Raw genomic sequence first — 15,591 nt, 5'->3', positions numbered from 1 at the left:
CCGAAACACAATTTAAAACAGAAATTCACCGAAAAATCACCCATACTGGACTATACATTCCTTGGGACTTAGCACATGAAACAAAACAAAACTTCAACATAGTAATAAACCAAATAAACACAGCTATAAATCTATGCTCACCAGACAAAATTAACGACGAATTAGACAAAATAAAACAATACTCCATCAACACCAACAAGTTTCCTCCACAAACCGTAGAAAACATTATACGCACACACCTAGACAAAAAGCATAATCAACTAAGAAAAGTAAATATACCCCACGATTTAAAAAAATCACGAAACCATATACTGCTGCATACCATATATTTCCGACATCATAAGAAAAATAACCAACATTTGGCAAAAACTAGTAACAAAATATGACATTCCAGTTAATACCAAATTTATTCAAAAACCTGGCACAATAATAAGGTCCATACTATGTAAAAACTACACTGACAAACACAACACCAACATTATTTATAAAATACAATGTGATAACTGCCACGACTTCTATATTGGAGAAACAAGCAGAAAAATGGAAACCAGATTCACAGAACACAAAAAGTCACCTTCACACGTTTTCGAAAACTGCAAATCAAATAAACAGAACATAACCATAGAAAACTCGGATTACGAGTCGAGTGCCTCAACCGCCTGGCTATGCCAGGCCAATTCGGTAGAAACCTCCCAATGTTGCACTGAATTCTCCCGATACGATTTCATTAGTATAACACTCAGTTGTCAAAGTGGGAAAAATTTTCTCAGTCTGCAGTTTCATATTGACTACTGTTATGGACCTTTGCATTGTGAAAGAAAGTTATATGTCCAGACAAAGCCTTTTCCTAGACTATACATCCATATTTCTACTTACTAGGGACTTAGGGAACTTTTCCTCTCAGTCGTGAGAACTTCTACTAATTGAAAATACCATTCTATCAGTGAGAGTATTCCTTTAAACTCATTTAACTCAAAATTCAAGCTGAGATACTAAGCACAGTACCAAAACATAAAGGGTTACGATTTATTATTGCACCAAAATTTCTCCTTCCTATATATTTGTGGTATTTTGAGACTGACATGGTTTCTATGCAAGTATTCATATAGAATCACCAATAACAGTATATTTGAACAAATAATAATGTACCATTTTTAATAACTTCACTGAGATTACTATTGTGTGTAGTATAAAGTTTCAATAACTGTATAAAATTCAACAAAATCGTTTTTTAAAAAATAAAACACATTGTATGTGCTTTAAAACACTGGAATACAGTTGAATTTTAGTTTGGTTCCACAGTTTTTAATTCTTCAGGGTTGTTCGCTGTATAATTAATATGATCTTTACTCAACAATCACATAGTAGAGCTAAACCAAAGAAAAACGTCATTGGATTCGACAGGTAAACACAGTCGTTTTGTCCATTAATTAGATTCATCTCATGATCTTTGGTCTCTAATAGCTTTAGACGACTTTAATACACAGATATCAGACATTTTCAGCTTCAATAAGGATGATATATTACTTCAATTTCTCTCAAACAGAATAAATATTATGTAGTATGGAAAATTAAGACCAAAGCAAATAAAAGAAGAAAACCTTAATGTCATTCTGGACCACGTGCTCATACCGAAACTGTATAGAAATTAAACAACCGATTTTTTTAACAATTCCTCTGTAACTAAAAGAGGTTAAAAAAAACGTATGATATACCTATATATTACAGCAGTATGAAAGTAGTTTACTGCAATTCAATACGAAACAGAATAATTAAAACCATTTAATAAGGGCCTTGAGACAATAGATGAGACACACTGTTGGGAGCTACTGTTTCTTTGTTTTTGAATTTCGCAAAAGGCTACTCGAGGGCTATCTGCAATAGCCATCCCTAATTTAGTAGTGTAAGACAAGAGGGAAGACAGCTAGTCATCAACACCTACTGCCAACTCTTGGGCTGCTCTTTTACCAACAAATAGTGGGATTGATTGTCACTTTATAACACAACCATGGTTTGGTGCAATGGGGATTTGAACCCGCATCCCTCGGATTACGAGTTGAACGCCTTAACCCACCCACCTGGCCATGCTGGGCCATCCATACATACATAAAACATGAACCTGAATGTGAAACTTCCATTGAAGCAAATCAGTTGTAAAACTTCAAATGCAGTTCCTCATTTTGTGATTTAATTTGAACCCATTAATATTGTAAAAAAACTTAAATCATTATCTAGAAGTTACAGTATTATATCAAATGCCACTGAAAAATTATTTTTTCTTAATATATTCCAGGAATGAAAGCATTACTCACATAAGAGAGAAATTAAATGACAATACAATGCTTGTTTACATGCCATATTGCCTGTAAAAAAATAAAAAGTCCCCATAAGGAATAAGAACTCCCCCAAAGAGTGAAATAAAAAAATAATTTATATCAATGCAAAATATAGCCATTACAACCCAAGCTAAGGAAAATAAAAAGCTATTAAAAAGCCAAAAAGACAATATCACAATTATAAGTTTCAGTCAGAATAAACCAGATAAAAGGAACAACAAAGAGCTAACCAGAAACTGATGAAGAAGAATTACCCAGATTTCAAGGGCAAAGTTAAACTGAATATATTTCATCTAATGTAAATGAGAAAAGAAGATAATTATGTAGAGGAGCCAGTTTATGAATTCTTTATACACATACACACACACATACATACATATATATAGAAGCCTTGTAGCATGTTGATCAATACTAGCTCTACAGATACAACTGTTTGAACCCATTGGGAATGAAAAGTAGAAACTGCCTGCAGAGATAATAAATAAAAATTGATTTATACCAACAACAAAAAAACAAAGTTCTGCAAAACAACAAGTTAGAAGTCACTCTTACTGTAGAAAGATTATGCCTCATGATGTGAAAAGGACATTGAGAAGAATGCATGTGAGGAACTTTCTTCATATGGTGTCATACATGCAGGATTATGATAGTTTCAAAGAGCTAAGAGTCTATGACTAGAAAATTCTTGTATGCTACTAAACCTTATTACATCAGAGACTAATCTTTCAGTGATAACAAAGAGAACAGTGATTGTAACATCACAAAATGAAATACTTATACTAGAATCTGTTAGAAATACATTGAATGTCTGGACTGTAAGAGAACCAAACACACCAGCAACTCAAGAAAGATTCATGGTTGGAAGAACAAAGACATCTTCATTACTGCCATAAACACAACAAATCATAAAACATGAGTTACATCTGGATGAGATATTATATGATTGAAGGCTCGACAAGGTAGCACTTTCATATCAATAGTAATCTTCAAGACAAGATGTAAAAAGTCTGATGTCAAAATCCTTATATAAGGATACCTTTTCTCAAAAGCTGTATTAACAATTATGCAAGATACATTACATTCTTATGATACCTCTTTCACTGAAATTCACAACTGAGATCAAACAAATATGACACAAGTTTGATATTGTAAATGCAGTCCCAATATGTCAGGCAGATGACTCCCATTTGCTAGAGTCAGGCATTCAAAGATATAGGAAGGAGAAGTATAATCCAGTACTATTTCTTGAGCATCATCTATTATTCTCAAGAAGAAAGATGGATTATACCAGAACTTCAAAGAAATCACAAAGAAAGATGTCTACTCACTACCAAGGATTGAGTATACCTTATTTAGATCAAAATAGTCCTTAACATTAGATCTGAAGAGTGGAAGCAGAATGATAAAGAATGTACAAAGTATACAACCTTTACTGCTGAAAATGAAGTGTGACAATATGCTATGTTACCATTTGCAGTATGTGATGCATCTGTTACATATCAAACACAACTGTGCTCTCTATGAAGTACTTGTAAATAGCATTCTTGTCTATTTGGATAACAATCACTTATGGTTATGATTGGCCAGGGAAACTTCTAGACTGATTGAGGAAAAAAACCTCAAGCCAAACCCAAGTGCAGATTATTCAATCAACAAACAAGTCTCTTGGAACACATTTACAGAGAGAGAGCCTCTGAGTCAGCTAATATAAAATTTGTTCTCTATTTTTCCAACACCCAAAGGTATTGTGTGACGAAAAATTATTTGGGCTCTATTTTCATTTTCTAAAATTGAACTATGATATAGCCCATCCACTACAGAAATTTCTTGAAAAAAAGTTTTGTTGGTTGCTCACCGATAACATGCATTCAACATACTAATCTTAAAAATTCACTCATTATATACAGATGACAGTAATTTCAGTGGAATAGCATTACCACAAATACAACAAAGGAAAGAGCATGTGGTTACTTACAATAACAAGATAATTAAGGCTACAGAAAGAGGTATAATACAATTTGGAAACAGCTAGTAATTAATTTCCAACACCAAACATTTTTACAGCCCAGGCACATCATGTAGCATTGAAGTGGCTGTCAAATTCTCACACTCAAGAAATACATATTAAGATGTCTACAAATACTTCAGCCATGAATCTTTAATACCAGGCATTGCTTTAGACAGAATCATAGAAATAATGATGCACTATCTCAAAAACCATGTGTTAATAAACAGTGCAAACACTGTGAAACGAGGGAAGAAAAATTTAGATGAATACCTTACAGTAAAACAGAGCCCAAGATGGAAAATCCACAATTGAGGATAAAATCTTAATACAATCCAACACTCAAATGAAAGATGTTAAGACATAAGAAACGAGCTTGAAACTAATCATTCAATTATTCAAAAATACTGTAGAAAAAAAAAAGAAAATAGTTACACCCTAATGTTTGATGTACTGGGCACTGTAATTGTAGAAATATAATAAGAATCTAACAAAGAGAAAAACTAAAATTGGTACTTCCAAAGCCTCTATATTAAAAGTATTACATAATTTTTCTACAACATTCCAATATTGGATACTTAGCTGTTGAAAAGATATTGGAGGGAGTAAGAAAACACTTTCCTTGGATTGGATGCTGTGGATAGGTAAAAAAATTATGTAAATCATTTGAACAATACCATGAGTAGAAACGTTAATAAAAGAAACTAAATGGGCAACTAATACAGTATTGTGTATACAAAATGGAACACAACTTCATAAACTTGTGTATACAGTATTGTGTGTTGCAAAATGGAACACAACTTCATAAAGTTGCTATCAATGTTCTTCACCTTCCATCACAGAGAAACATTTAAACTAAATATATTATAGCTGTCATGAACAACTTCATCAAGTTAGAGATATGTTTTCCTAACCAGGAAAGAGAAACTCTAGCAAAGAAACCCCAAAATGAAATTTAATGAATATTTGTTGTTTGTGGACAATCAGTCATATCAGTAAAAATTCTTCAAATTAAAAAGACCAAGAACACATCTCTCCATCCATCTTTCAGTAGAGTTAACCATACACTGTTAAACCATTTATATGGATTAACCTCAGTAACTGCAGGATGAAGATACTTTACAGGTACTATTGAGTTATTGAACACATAAAACATAATTACCGATATTTGGGAAAGAAGTTAAAGTACTGTTAGACTTTCTGCACTCATATCTAAGACAGTTTTCACAGAATATGCAGACAAATTATGGAACACTATAGTTGTCATAAATGACTTAAGCCTGAAAAGACTTAAACCAGCTAGTGATAAAATTTGCTATGATGTTAATACTGATGAAACAGGATTCAATTCTTACTGCATGAAAGGTTAAATTCCAAAGTTAAGCAAGTGTTGACAAAGGCTATATGTAACAGCGAAAAGAATCAATGATGTGGTGTACAGAATCCAGCAAGTTAAATGATCCAAGTTGAAAGTCTTTCACCTTGATCATCTCTGGAAGTACATCAGTGAGAGAATGGGCACTCAAGTAATTTCAGAAAAGAGGATGCCTTTATGATGTCAATCTTCAGAATATTTCAGGTTATCTGTTGAAAACATTTCCAGAAGACCATCAAGAATGGATATATTTAACCTTTTACCGAGAAAGATGCTCATCCTCAGTAAAAACACAAAATGTAATAAGGTACAAAACAATTTAATCTGTATATCTAGAGAGAGAGAGAGAGAAAAAAAAAAAAGACATAAATTGGAGGATTAACAGTCTAGGGTAATTGTTTTTAGAATATTAAGATTGTTCAAAATGTTAATGATAAAATGAAGTCACTGTGATGTTAATGTTTAGAAAATTAAATTTCATTATGTTAGATAATTAATTATGAAAGATACTAGTTCACATTAAACTACTTAGTTTATGATTAAACAGATTATTTTATAGAACACAGTAAACAACAGAAAAATAAAACTTGCAGTTAATGTTGTTTCATAACTAACCAGCTTGGTGTTGTAGTTCTGCTTACACCATTTCTTTATGATTGGCTATACTGAGATTTTGCACTCTCTTCAACTCTGTTAAGGTTATACTTACTTCTAATCAGCAACTGACTCATAAAAACCAAACACAAACAATTTCAATTCATTACTATAATCAATGACATCTAGGTTTATTTTAGATTTTGTTTCTTACTTTTCACCCTCATATTTCCTGTTTTGTTTTTTGTTTGTTTTTACTTCTCTGTTGGATAATTCCTTTTTTTTTTAAATCTAAATCATGCAAATAGGTTTCTTTCTGATTCACACATCTGTTTCCTGTAATCAGAATTATAAAATTTCATAATCACAAATGTTTTTGTAACTTCCAAATCTGGTTCAACTTAGGAAGATGGTCATTCCTTCCAATAATTTTATAACAGCTTACAGTGCTGTAATCATCTAGCCTCTTAAAGAATGATTTAAAAGTTGGTTGCTTTCAATTCTCTCTTAACTGTAACTAATTCTTACACTATACTTCATAAAACATCCCCCTCTCTTCCCAAATGCATTTAACAACCTCAGCAGTATTTATTTCTAATATCAGTGTTATCACAGGTTCCAAAATTCCATTACATTATCACACAACATTCTTTGTTAAATTGATTAATCACATATAGTCTTTGGCAGATCACTGATAATTTCATTGTCTTTACATACATTACAGTCCAGTCTTTGTCTTCATGTTTTGTAATTATAAAGTCATATATACGTACACACATACATATCAATATACAACTAATTGGAAAGCACCCACTTTTTTCTATATCCCATCTTTACTGCATGCAGTCCAAACCAATAAGTTCATAAATTTTTACTCTTCTATTCATTTGCATAACTAGACATTTAGACATATCAGTTTTAACTCTAGATAAATAAATTTCAAGTCCATATCTGTATATACTGTATATTACTTTTAATCAGAGGTCACAATTTGATTTTAATGACTCTAACACAAAACAGCATCTGTATTTCAATGATCACATGCTGTTCTATACTATTTTAAAAAATCAAACATTTATTTCTGTAAATTTAAAATTCATTGGATGACCTTCTGTTTCAATTTTTCACTCTGTGCCACTAGATTAAATGGTTTAGTAATAACTAGCAAGTTAACCAATGGGCTTATTACTCTTATACTTACTCTTATCAGCTAATTGACAAGCTGAATAGTTCTTCATGTAAGCATTTATATCTTCAAACATATCTGGCCAGTAGTAATGTTTACTGACTATATCTTCCATTTCACCAACTGTTTAGCTAACAATGTAATATGACCTAACTCTAATATTATCTGTACACATTCCTTTGGAAGTATTACTTCATCCCTACCACATGTATCTTACACATTGCATTTATGATTCAACACTCCTTCTCATCAGTAGTAATAAGTTTACCCATTTTAGTGAGTTCCAATCCATTTTATAGCCTCTCTACTTTCTAAATTGAACATAATAAATCTTATCATACTCACAAAATTATTATGAAGAACAGAAGAGAAGCTTATAAAAAGGAAGGTGCACTCTTTAAACTAAAGTTCTCTAAAATACAACGTGTTTATTGAAACACAAAGAAACTTTAATGGGAAACATTAGTATTTGTGACCTAAGTAATATTTTACAAAACTGTTAGACTGTAAAAAAATATGTGCAATTCAAAACATATATTAAGCAGTATAAAGCAATATGTACTTATAATGGACTAAAAGTGACAATTACTACTCATTTTCTAAAACATACTCTGTAGCTGCATTTACCTTCCAAAAACAAAAATGGTGAAAGTACTGATAATAGCACTAGTATTAAATTATGAATAACAGCATAGTGGTTTCCTAAACTACTGTTTTAGATATCATATCCTCTTAGTTTGATCATAATATTACACAAAGTACTTTACTAACAAAGTTAATTTTTAGTTCTGATCTACATGGGGAGGTTACATCAATTATACACCACTGATACTGTATCCACTAATACTAGTTTGGAAAATACTAAAACATTTTTATTCCATCTAGCTTGAGTTTTTCACATCAATTGAGGATTTTTAATGGAATTTTTACACATAAGTTATTTGTCAAACCTTATATAGATGTATGTTTCCTACACAGTGTGTGCAACCTATACTACACAGATTATTTACAGTACTTATTCTCAGGTTTAAAGTTTTTCAATTTCTTTTCCACGTATACTATTAACTGTACAATTTCTTCTCAATGTGGCACTTTATCATGACTTTTTAGGTGAGTTTACCTATAATGTATTTACCACATACTACACAACTGCACCTTTTAACCTGGTATGCAGATTTTCATGAATCTTTATGTAATTTTTAGATACAAATTTTTTTCCACATACAACACAAGTGTATGGTTTCTCCCCAGTGTGTACTTTTTCATGGCTCTGTAGGTTACCTTTACTGACAAATTCTTTTCCACATATTGCACAACTATATGCTTTTTCTCCCGTGTGTATCTTCTCATGACACTTCAGATTACTTTTACTTGCAAACTGTTTACAACATACAACACAACCATAAGGTTTCTCCCCAGTGTGTACCTTCTCATGTATTTTTAGGTTACTTTTACTTGCAAACTGTTTACCACATGCTAGACAACTGTATGGCTTCTCCCCAGTGTGTATCTTCTCGTGAATTTTTATGCTGTGTTTACTTACAAAATCTTTACCACATATTGCACAACTGTATAGTTTCTCCCCAGTGTGTACCTTCTCATGACTTTTTATGTAACTTTTATTGACAGATTTTTTTCCACATACAACACAGCTATATGGCTTTTCTTCTGTGTGTATCCATTCATGTATTTTAAGTTCATTGTGTGTTCGAAATTGTTTTCCACACACAACACAATTGTATGGCTTCTTCCCAGTGTGTATCCTCTCATGGCTTTTTAAATGACTGTTACTTACAAAGTGCTTTCCACATACAACACAGCTATAAGGTTTTTCCCCAGTGTGTATCCTCTCATGAATCTTCAAGTTACTTTTCCTTCCAAATTCTTTACCACATACTATACAACTGTATGGCTTCTCCCCAGTATGTATTATCACATGTATTCTAAGTTCAGTTTTTGTTCTAAATTTTTTTTCACATACAACACAACTGTATGGTTTTTGCCCAGTGTGTATCTTCTCATGTATCTCAAGTTTACATTTTGTTCTAAATTGCTTTCCACATACAACACAAATGTATGGTTTCTCGCCAGTATGTATCCTCTCATGAATTTCAAGTTCACTTTGTGTTCGAAAATGTTTTCCACACACCACACAACTGTGTGGCTTCTCTCCAGTATGTATTTTCTCATGTTTCTTTAAGTACCTTTCACTTATAAATTCCTTAAAACATATTGCACAACTGTATTGTTTCTCTCCAGTATGTATATTATCATGACTCTTTAGGTTACTTCTGCTTACAAACTGTTTACCACATACAACACAACTGTAAGGCTTCTCTCCAGTGTGTATCTTTTCATGAATATTTAGACCAACTTTACTTAACAATTCTTTACCACATACAACACAACTGTATGGTTTCTCTCCAGTGTGTATCTTCTTGTGACTTCGTAGGTTACTTTCACTTACAAACTGTTTACCACATAAGACACAAATATTCTTCCTGTGAGGGTTTCTGAGTTGATGAGCATGAAACTGTTTCCTATACTTCTTTGTATCTAAAATAAAAATGAGCTACATTAAATAAACAAACTCATTTTTATTTAGTATCACTAAACACATGCAAAATAAATGCATATACTGTTACTTTTTTATTTTTTTAAATATACACAATCCAACGAGGAAATATGATTAATGAAACAGATACACTTTTCTTATTTTGGTTACCCTACTAGTAGTCACTTACTTTTCTTATGTTGGTTACCCTACAAGTAGTCACTTACTTTTCTTATGTTGGTTACCCTACAAGTAGTTACTTACTTTTCTTATGTTGGTTACCATACTAGTAGTTACTTACTTTTCTTATGTTGGTTACCCTACAAGTAGTTACTTACTTTTCTTATGTTGGTTACCCTACAAGTAGTTACTTACTTTTCTTATGTTGGTTACCATACTAGTAGTTACTTACTTTTCTTATGTTGGTTACCCTACTAGTAGTTACTTACTTTTCTTATGTTGGTCACCCTACAAGTAGTTACTTACTTTTCTTATGTTGGTTACCCTACTAGTAGTCACTTACTTTTCTTATGTTGGTTACCCTACAAGTAGTCACTTACTTTTCTTATGTTGGTTACCCTACAAGTAGTCATTTACTTTTCTTATGTTGGTTACCCTACTAGTAGTCACTTACTTTTCTTATGTTGGTTACCCTACTAGTAGTCACTTACTTTTCTTATGTTGGTTACCCTACTAGTAGTCACTTACTTTTCTTATGTTAGTTACCCTACTAGTAGTTACTTACTTTTCTTATGTTGGTCACCCTACTAGTAGTTACTTACTTTTCTTATGTTGGTCACCCTACTAGTAGTTACTTACTTTTCTTATGTTGGTTACCCTACTAGTAGTTACTTTTCTTATGTTGGTTACCCTACTAGTTGTTGCTTACTTTTCTTATGTTGGTTACCCTACTAGTAGTTACTTACTTTTCTTATGTTGGTTACCCTACTAGTAGTTACTTGTATCATAGTTGTATCATTTCTTTAGACTGACAATGTAATGTCTGTATCACAAGATATACAGAGTAGAAAACAACCACTGTGTAGAGCTTGTTTGATTGTTTAGGAGAAAATTAAAAGATTTTCAGAGATAAAAGAAGGTAAGTGTATATATTTCATGATATTAAAGGAAGTAACCACTAGTAGGGTAAGCAACATAAGAAAAGTAAGTAACTACTAGTAGGGTAACCAACATAAGAAAAGTAAGTGACTACTAGTAGGGTAACCAACATAAGAAAAGTAAGTAACTACTAGTAGGGTAACCAACATAAGAAATGTAAGTGACTACTAGTAGGGTAACCAACATAAGACATTACATTGTATCATTTCTTTAGACTGACAATCCTATCATACAGACACTATAACTATTATTCTCCTCATTTATGATACAGTCCTATGTATAGATTAGCAGTCATCAGGAAGAATTAAAATAGTTACTATTTACGCTCAATCATAATAAAAAAAAAATAACAATTACGAATAGGTGATAACACAGGCTTCTGTCCATGACAGTAAACTCTGACTGTCACAATTTTACTTAACTTCAAACTGTTACTAAGATTTAATTAATCACACATTATCTCATCTCAACTAAAATCAATGATTCTAAGAATACTTGTGAAAATGTTTTTAATTACCAGGTAAAATTTCTAGCTCAAAGTCACTTTGTTTCAACCCATATTCAAATTCATTTCTTTTCTTCACACTCAAAACACCATTTTTTGAACTATCCAGGTCATCATTATTATTCCTGTCATTTAAGTTAGAAGTAACTTCATCCTGTTGTGCATTATCAAGTTCTTCAGTTTTAACCTTGACAATTATGTTCTGAAATCAAACAGTTAATAAAAATGAGTAGTCATCACTTATGTTCACATCAAATACAAGTCTTAATAGTTTAGTAAACTTAAAATATATTACAACTTTTATATATAAAACTTTGTGAAACAGTATTGGAGAAGTGTCTTAAGTAAGTCAGACAATACATTGACAGAAAGTTAGTTGAGTAAGAAATTCATAGATCAAAACATGCTGTATTTCAAAATAAATCACCCACAAATATTTTTTACCAGTTTGAATATTTGTTGCATCTCTGATATGGTCAGAAATACTTATTAAATGATATTAATATATGATATACTACAAGCAAATAGATTTTAAAATTTGTAGAATGTATGTTTATATATAGCAAAATGAAAATACTTTCATCATTGCACACTTTTCAGCAATTAAATGAAAGGAAAATCCTATGTTATCTACAACTGGGTAGTACCTAATACAAATTTTAAGTACTTTATATAAGCCATAAAATCTAGAGAGAATATAATACAAAATTATTTTTATAATCAGGTGTTAGTGCAACAGTTTTTAATCATATTTTTTTACTTATTATGGAAAAAAAAGATATTTACATTATTTAACACAAAACTCATTCTTTTGTAAATCATTAATATACTCCACTCATATGGTATATTCTGTGGTTCTGTTTACATTAGAAATACAACAAAAATGTTTAGTTCTTTAGATATATTTACTAAAAAAAGAAAGATGAAAATATAAGTTACTTTAGTCTATAAAAACTGTCATAAAGTGAAACAATTCTATTCTCTCAGAATTTCATATAGACCTTTATGTATATATAGACCTTTATACATTTGTTCATAAAAGAAATTAATATCAAAATTTAGTTTCTTTAAATTGTTGCCATTGAAAGAGAATTTAATAATGTCATTGAAAGAATTTATAACAGATTTGTGTAAGAATTAAACATTTCACACACTTTCAGGATTACTGAAACCGATAATATTCGTCTGTTTTATGTTCAGAGAAATATATTAATTGTTTTGCAACATTTCACTTCAGGATAAATTTAGTCATTTTACTGCTAGTCTTAAAGATGAAATCTCATATACAGATAAGTCTAATATTTATAAAAACTCTTGTAAATGTCATCTAATTTATAATGACCAAACATGTAGAAATTTAAAATTTATAATCAAGGAACATAAATTAGTTATAAAGGATGTAAATTTAATGAACTGTTTAGCTGACAGTGTTAAATAAGATTGAATAAAATTAAATATAACAGAATTATTCAATGTTAGGAAAATACATACGTTTAATAAAATGATGTTAAGTACAAATACAAAAACTGATAACATTTAGAAAAGTGGAGCATTTTCATCACAGGCAAATTGAGAATGTTTTACATTTGAGGTTTTAATGGATTGGAAAGGTTTAGGGCAGATTTTGGAATTTTAAGTCCTTCTTCATGTGACATATAAGTTTAACTCTCTTAACACAGGCTCAGTCAATTTGACCACCCACGTGACCTCTGTACTTGCTTTATATTTTTGATACTACCAACTTTTAATATAGTACATATAGTTTCACAAAATTTTCCAAATTTTCAGCAAAGATTACAAGTATTTCATATTTAAAAAAATTAAAAAATGATTTGTCTATGAATATATTTTATTTTTTACTAGTCTATGTGTAAAGTGATTTTCATGCTACAATGAAAAATACTCTTCTTCATATCAGTTATATATTTCTTTTGTGTAATCATTAAAAAACTCTTAAACTGATTTCAATTTTTTTTTCAGTAAAACTATAATTTATTTGTGATTTTCTCTACCCTATCTCAAATGATATCTGATAAACCTCACAACCACCAAAAACTCAAACAACAAATTTAAATTACCTTTTTTTATTTCTAGAATTACTTCAAATTATAACACAAAACTACATTCATTTATCCTAAGTAGCTTTAGCTTGTAAAAGTACACATGCATTTATAATTAAATTTCATTATTTTATTGTCCTTTTAATTGCATCTAGCATCTGTTTGCATGATAATAAGTTGTAAATCACTTTGGAAATGTGAAAATCATGTTATGGTGTCAAATTACATTACCCACAAGCTACTCTGAACTGCTTGTGTGCATGCCTTATGGAACATTTTAATTATATTATTATTATTTATTTCACCAAATATAACCTTAACTAATCCAAAAAGATCCATATTTTTACATTTTAGTTATTTTCATCATAATAAATAAAGAATACACTTGAATAATAAAAAGTAAAGTACTTACCCAGTGGTTTTTTTGTTTGATTGTTTGTTTTTGCTGTCTAGTAACATTTAACCCTCCCTTTTTTATACTAATTGCAGTAATGTACTAAACTTTTACTAAATTAAAATAATGTATCAAAGAACCAAGAATAATGACATGCAAAAATCAAACTTTTCTGTAACTATCACAGTTTTTTGGTTTTCTAACTATGCAACAAGGGACATTATAAGTTCATCAAAGCTAGTCATTTTTTTTCATAGGGAATGAAGGATGCATTAACAGAAAAAAATGACAAGTCTCTGTTCAGAAAACAATGTAATTTCATTTGATTGATGAAAACCTGGATTCATATTGGTTATACATAACATAGTATTTAGAAATATGAGAACTAATAACAAATCCTGAAATGTTGAAACAAGTTCGTGTGGCAAGAGCAGTCTGATTTCACATTTGATGGCTCTGTATCTAAACAGGATTGAAGGTTATATGAATTGGCCACAATTATTAGTTTTGTATGTTCTGGGTAAATGATAAAATCTATCCAGACAAATGTCCCTTTGGTTGTCATGTACTGAAAAGTTTGTTTAGAGGAGTTCATAAAAATTATCACTGATGATTTTAGTGACCGAAGTTGTACATTTGTTGCAGAAATTAGTGTTCTCAAGGTGGCATTTAGCTTCAGCAACATAACCTACAGTACTATGCAGAAGTATTAGAACAAAGTTAAAAATTATATTTCATGCTACTTTCAAAGAATAATGGATGGTAAATTACAAGTAAATGTCAAAATGTTTATTAACTTAATGAAAGTGCTCAAGTTCAAAAAACAGTTAATAATTTGTGTGCCCCCCTTTTTCCTTTAATAACTGCAGACAGTCTTTCATGCATTGTTGCAACATATTTAATCAAAGTGTCCTTTGGGATTTTACTACAAAGGTCCTTAATTCACTTCCATAAATTTTCTTAGAAAGTACAGTTACGATAAAAATTGTTCGTACCCCTGTGTCATGAGTAGTTTTACCTTATAACTTAAAAAGTATCAGAATTAGGATAATGAAAGTACAGTATATTATAAATATTATACTAATACACACCTACATATTTTTTATGTAAATTGAACGGCAAATAAACTGTTTATAAACAAATAACCAAACATAGGAGGGGCAGAAAGTATTCATACGTCTACTTTAATGGTCAGTTGTGTAGCTTTTCTGGTGAATTACTTGGTTCAATCTCTCCTCATAGTCCTCCATGATCATTTGACAGTACTCAACTGGTATTTTCTTCTATTCATCTTTACAGAAGGCCTCCAACTCTTGCAAGTTTCTCAGATGACATTGATGAACCCTGGTCTTCAACTCATGCCAAACGTTTTCAACTGGGTTGAGATCAGATGACTGCGATGGCCACTCCAGAATGCTTATATGGTTCCTTTGCAACCAGGATTGCACATATTTTGATGTGTG

General features: G+C 30.8%; 1 protein-coding gene across 4 annotated transcripts in view; it reads right to left on the bottom strand.

Moving 5' to 3' along the window:
* Window positions 1-6,989: 6,989 nt before the first annotated feature.
* LOC143231621 (uncharacterized) overlaps window positions 6,990-15,591 on the bottom strand; it is a 44,455-nt gene continuing 35,853 nt past the window's right edge. For all 4 annotated transcript variants that reach the window (XM_076466148.1, XM_076466149.1, XM_076466146.1 and 1 more), the window contains 2 exons: window positions 11,687-11,876; window positions 6,990-10,052 (listed from right to left, as the gene is read on the bottom strand). In XM_076466148.1, coding sequence (XP_076322263.1) covers window positions 8,638-10,052; window positions 11,687-11,876 — 1,605 coding nt within the window. In that variant the 3' untranslated portion in view covers window positions 6,990-8,637. The remainder of the gene's footprint in view (window positions 10,053-11,686; window positions 11,877-15,591) is intronic.

Source organism: Tachypleus tridentatus, chromosome 11 (genome assembly GCF_004210375.1).
Source record: "Tachypleus tridentatus isolate NWPU-2018 chromosome 11, ASM421037v1, whole genome shotgun sequence".
NCBI lineage: Eukaryota > Metazoa > Arthropoda > Merostomata > Xiphosura > Limulidae > Tachypleus > Tachypleus tridentatus.
The sequence above is the reverse complement of the archived record's forward strand: the minus strand, read 5'-3'. Positions and strand labels throughout refer to the sequence as shown.